The sequence below is a fragment of the Spea bombifrons genome, chromosome 5, assembly GCF_027358695.1.
Source record: "Spea bombifrons isolate aSpeBom1 chromosome 5, aSpeBom1.2.pri, whole genome shotgun sequence".
NCBI classification, from domain to species: domain Eukaryota; kingdom Metazoa; phylum Chordata; class Amphibia; order Anura; family Pelobatidae; genus Spea; species Spea bombifrons.
Genome location: NC_071091.1, coordinates 8,040,879 through 8,046,982, shown reverse-complemented (window position 1 = coordinate 8,046,982; position 6,104 = coordinate 8,040,879). Strand labels below are relative to the sequence as shown.

The 6,104-nt window shown below is 38.2% G+C and overlaps 1 protein-coding gene across 2 annotated transcripts in view; it reads left to right on the top strand.

Annotated features, from left to right (window-relative positions):
• Positions 1–3,001: 3,001 nt before the first annotated feature.
• Positions 3,002–6,104, top strand: part of VIPR2 (vasoactive intestinal peptide receptor 2) — a 33,446-nt gene continuing 30,343 nt past the window's right edge. Inside the window, exon 1 of one of the 2 annotated variants that reach the window (XM_053468458.1) lies at positions 3,002–3,474. In XM_053468458.1, the coding sequence (XP_053324433.1) occupies positions 3,382–3,474 (93 nt within the window). In that variant the 5' untranslated portion in view covers positions 3,002–3,381. The remainder of the gene's footprint in view (positions 3,475–6,104) is intronic. The other variant, XM_053468457.1, reaches the window with a different exon arrangement.

Sequence of the window (6,104 nt, the reverse complement as noted above, 5' to 3'; positions counted from 1 at the left end):
GGAGCAGGGCCGGACTGGGACTGAAAAGCAGCCCTGGAAAAATTTGGAGACCAGCCCCATATAGTTTATCTCACGGTCGCGCTCTTTAACCACACGCACCCCTTATACACACCCGACTCACACTATTCGCCATTCTTTTTATCTCATTATTTGTATTAAAATGCCAGAAAGCAAAAGTGTTAAATGGCCCTAATAAATTAAATACATTACACAGAATGGGATCAAAACATTTACTACTGCGAACATTTTAGATGAAAAAGTTCAGTGGAACAAAACACTGATCACATTATTCTTCACAATATTCTGGTAAGAAACTTTTGTTTCTTTATTAATTCATGTAGACTATTTTTTTCATATTTAATATAAGCTATGATTGAGACATGTTTGTTTTTTTTTCCTTTTATTTGCCAACCTACCCCCGAGTTATGCACCTCTGCCCCCAGGCTTGCCACTCTGCCCCCTGATATGCCTTCTAACCCCCTATATGCCACTCTGCCTCCAGAAATGCCTTATACCCCCTATATACCACTCTGTCCCATCATATGCCTTTTAATCCCCTATATGTCACTCTGCATCCAGAAATGCCTTATACCCATATATATGCCACTCTGGCATATAGGGGGTTAAAAGGCATGTCATGGGACAGAGTGGCATATAGGGGGGTATAAGGCATTTCTGGAGGCAGAGTGGCATATAGGGGGACACACTTACATACACACACATGCTGATTTTTTTTGTTTTTAACACATTCAAAAAAATATTATACATTTTGTACAAAAAAATACATTACTTTACTCACCTTCTACTTCTCTTGACTTCCGTCCTCTGGTAGCCGCACACTGTTCTCTTCTCTCTCCTGACAGGATGTCACTGACCTGACATCCGGTGCTGCAGCGAGGGGGCGGAGCTTCCACCTCACGCTGCTCCCATCACTATGCAGCCATCAGACTGCTGGGAATGTAATCTAAACGGCCGATGCGTGCTGATGCCCCCGGCCGGAGCTACTTTAACACTTTTTTTTTAATTTATATGGTAAGCTGGATCGGCTCGCCATATAAAGTAAAAAAAAAAAAGTATTAAAGCAGAGGCGGCCGGCGGCATCAGCACGCATTGGCCGTTTAGATTACATTCCCAGCAATCTGACGGCCGCATAGTGATGGGAGCAGCGTGAGGGGTGAAAGGTCAGTGCGAGGGGGCGGAGCTTTCACCCCTCACACTGCTCCCATCACTAGGCGGCCATCGCGCACGGCTGCTGGGTGCTGATGCCGGCCGGCCGGCGATACTGTAATACATTTTTTAAATTTAATATGGCAAGCCGGACCAGCTTGCCATATTAAATTAAGAAAAAAGTATTATAGTAGCGCCGGCCGCATCGGCACCCAGCAGCCGCTCAGATTAGATTTCGGGCAGCCTGGGGGGCAATTGCCCCTGGTCCCAGCCCACGGACCTGCCGGCCCACCGGGAAATTTCCCGGTATCCCGGTGGGCCAGTCCGGCCCTGGGAGGGAGGGAGAGGAAGGTTGGATAATGACCCCTGGCATCGGCGGGGGGGGGGCGGCATTTTAAACTTTGCCCCAGGCGGCATTATATCTTGGGCCAGCCCTGATAATACATGATTATCATGACTTGGTAACAATGTTTTAGCTTTAGAGTTTACATTCAGTTCGAAATGTACAAATGTAAAAGGCCGTGCAGACTTTGTCACCTTCCTCTACTCCGAAAGAACCCCACAGCGGGTCTGTAGAACCTTGGGCGTTTCAGCCAAACCTTCCGGAGATATCTCTAATGACATTAAGGCAAATAAAAACACATCTTCAGCTGATGAAAGCTTTACGAAGGAAAGGGTTAAGGATTCTTCCATGACCTGAAGATAACGCCAATAAGAATTTCAATAATGTCAACCTGCTCGGATTGTAGTTCAATACATTAATCCTATGTTGCTCACATATGGAAATAAGCGATACGTGATATGAACGTGTTAGAAATCCACATTACATGGAAGCAGATATTTTAACTTTCTGTTCTCAGAACCTGCTTGATTATTCCAACCCATTGTTATTCCTCCCCCTTTTGAGTTATTATCTTTCTTTGGAATCAGTCTTTTTTTTAAGGGTGAGAGGACAATAAGAGAAGACTTCAGGATAAGGAATAAGTTACCATTCTAGAATGCCACCTTTTGCCACCACAAACTAATATGGTCCCTTACCTTTTAACCAAATCTCCAAAACAATTACTCTGACCTGCCAAGTACACACGTGATAGGAAGTTTTACTAAGTGAATTTAATACTAAAATCCTTCCAGTATCCAGTTACAAAAAACCTGGTCATCCCAACAAAGCAATAATTCTAAAACGTACTGCACACTATGGAAATTATAGTAACACCTTTATATAGATTTTTATTGATGATCTATATGTAAGTTATTCCCCAAATGTTTATAGTATAGTTTCCACACTGTATTTCGGACATGTATACATACATAAATTTGTAAAAAAAAAAAACCTACATACGATCAGTCATACAACCAAGCGTGCCAGGACCCATTTCTCTCTGCAACCTCAGTCAGCTTGGGGTGCTTATGGGTTCTCAGCCACAACCCATAAGCTGATTTTAAAACTACGCAAAAACCATATAAGTATCAATATCTGTGAAATAAACCGTCACATATAAAATATAATAAATGTACCAGATACACAGCTGCAACCCAAACAGTACATTCTCCAATGCCCATACAAGACGACAAGCAAAGAGAATGGGAGCTCTTTATTTTTTTTGCTTGTCGAAGCTGATTTTAAAACTGCTTTTCTATATTGTTTGTTATGTTATTTGTTCCTTTTTGCAAATTTTTTTTTTGTTTAAATTGCATTCAAAAAAATTAAACTGCCCCCGTGGCTCCTGCACCCAAAGGGTTAAAACAATTGGTTTTGGTTCTGCCTTCTGAGCCATTAGAATATGAAGCACAAAGCGATCTCCTGCTGCCTCTATAGGTTTGTCTGTAACGCAGGAGCGTTTGCAATGCTTCTCTCCGAGCAATAACTGGGATGAGAGCTTTGCGTCGGCAGCACCAGTGCGAGGAGCGTGGAATGGGTGGCTGGAAGCGTTGCTCGACGCAGGTATTTTCTATTTTTCCGCAAAGCTCCTTGGAATCTCATCGCAGATACAATTACCGATCTGGATAAACTTCTCGGCTAAGAAGATCTTTTTGGCTTCTCTTTCACAAGCTTAAAAAAAAGTTTTTTGATCCCTTCGTCTTTTCCATCACTGTTAGAAAGCGTACTCGGGTGCTGGTCAAGACAGAGAATATAACGATAGGATTAATAATAACAAATATATATATATATCCTACAACACGACCCTATGCGATCGGATCAGATGTATGTGAATGACCACCCAGGCATTTTCGCAACTTGATTCACTCCGAACGATGAGGAATATTTATTTTGCGCTTCTTTTTACTTTTACTCATCTGCTTTTTGTAAGTATCTGGCTTCTGTAAACTTTTGAAGGAATGTTTCATTAGTGCTTCTTTGCTTTGTCTTTAAAAAAAAAAATCTTAACAATTTTGATTACAGGATAAAATGTGATTTATCAAAACCCATTTTTGGGTCTGAATTGGAAAAGCAGATAGTAGATAGTTTGTAGGCGAATTATTTTTTATTTATTTTTTTACATTTAACATTAATTGTATCCTTAATTAACATTAATTGTATCCTCGTGTAGAATTTCTGATTTTTTTTTTCTATAATGCAACATATTTGACAATTAAGGTGTTTATATGCAGTTCTAAATAATATTATTTTATCTTTGATAAAAATAGTTTGCATAATGTACGCTTGGCTACTTTCAAACGCCATAATATATCAATTATTATTATTTTCAATTACTATTCGATTATATTAAATATTATTTTCCAATAATGTGAACTGAACAACATGTTACACTGACATTAAAGATATACAAACAAATATAACGAAGACATACAGCGACACTGGTGTAACGTAACGTGGCATTATTATGTGACTTCTTCCAAAAAAAGTTTCATAGCATAAGGTCAAAATTCTTGGTATGTCTAAATTATTTTTAAACCCACTTATTTACTGTATAGTAGATAAACCATCTTTACTTCCATTCCTCCTCCTTGGATCCTAAAAATGTGCACTGAAAAATTTGCAAATATTCAGATAAATGTGTTTTTTATATGTTTAAACCTACATAAGAGTTTGCATTTATGATATAAGTATCATACTATGTATATGATGTGTATTTGTATGCATTATCGTTGTTCAATGAATATATTGTATATATATATATATTTTATATATATATATATATATATATATATATATATATATATGTGTGTATATTTAATGTGTGTGTGCTTTTAAGTTTCTATGCTATATTGTGTTTTGCTCCAGAAATAGACCTGTAATTGCAGCTCACTAACTGTAGAGGGCAGTGTTGGACCATTGCTAAGACACGTTCTCTTGCTTTGGCATTCCTGAGCTCTGAACACATAAATTCTACAATGTTATTTTATCTAGATTATACAAATACTGAATATATCTAGCTGGGTTTGATGTCTGTCGGTATAGAAGCATATAATGCACAGGAAGAAACAATGAATCGCAATTAAATACTTTATCAGGTTTAAGCAGAAAATATAGTTCATCAAAGCAAATTAAAAAAAAATAACTATGTCATTGTCAACAGAAAACCTGTACGGCTTCACCATGTTATATATGTTGGCCCAATAAACTTCAACTAAAGACTAAACTATATTTACCAAGATTTTGTCAAATGCATTATTTATCGCTTTTAGCTGCAACTTTGTTAGTTAGCTTATTTAAAACTATCCATATTGGAATTACTTGACTTTTTAATATATATATATATTTTTGTGATTGTTTCAAAGTACAATGAAACTGCTAAAATAAAAAAATCACCAATGTATTTAAAATAATGTGTTATAGATCCAAAATAATGCATTTGTAACGATAACACCTCAAAATGAGATACTGAAACGTACATCTGCTTGCAGAATATCTTTTTAACCAGCATTTCAAAGGGAAATAAAATTATAAGTGAAAAGTGGGACTCAGTATGAGTGTTCTGCCCACTGTCCCTTTTTTGAACACTCAAAAAACTTAAATAACAAATCAGCTGTAAATAGAAATGTGCGAAACTTTTTTTTTTTTTAATGGAAGCACAAAACCGCAGTGCTTGGGATCATTTGTTTTAATAGAGCGTGTGATTATTCGTACCAACGCTTCCCTAGACGTTGCACTAAATAGACTTTGATAAATATGTCTCAGTTTGTGTGGAATAATGCCACTGATTGTACACACGCTGGATGTGTTTATCTTTTATGTTTTAACTGTGGTTAAAAAATAATAATTTTTCGAGGATCTTTTAAGAAGACCATAAATGTCAGTAAAATAGCATAGTTTACTTAGCGTTATGTTTTTTTGGCAATTCATCACCTACTTTTTACTACTTAAGAAACTGTTATTGTGTTTCTATTATCAAGGGTGAGCTGGCCTGGGGGGGAGGGGTGCCTCTAGTCCATTTTCTTAAAACTGGATTAGCCCAGATTCTTTAAACCGGGCTGGTCCGGGTATTCCACAGGGTCACGCAATGCAATGTTATGTGGGCCTGCAGTGGAAATGTTTCAGCTCATAGAAGGGCAACAAGGTAAGGTTGAGTGAGCTGAAATTTGGTGAGAGTGAGAGAGCGTGTGTGCGCGTGTCAACTGAAAAAGCAGATTACATAGAGGGGGCTGATACAGAGCGGTGGTTGGGGCTAGGGAGGCAATTGGCTGTACTTGCCCTCTGGGACAAAAGGTGCTTGCAGCAGTAACTAGACGATGATGTATAAGTGGTGATGCCATTGGAAGCTCCTCTGGGGAGGGACCTTGTTTTCTTATGTATTCATATCTATTGATAATTAGTCTAGTTACCATACTCATTATACGATTGCACATATTGTACCTCCTCTTTATTGTACTGCTACCTGTAAAGCAAGCAGCAGCTGAGGGACCCCATTTCATTATGAGCCCCAATAAGAAGGTGGGACAGAGAACAGGCCTTGTGTCACACAATGATGTAT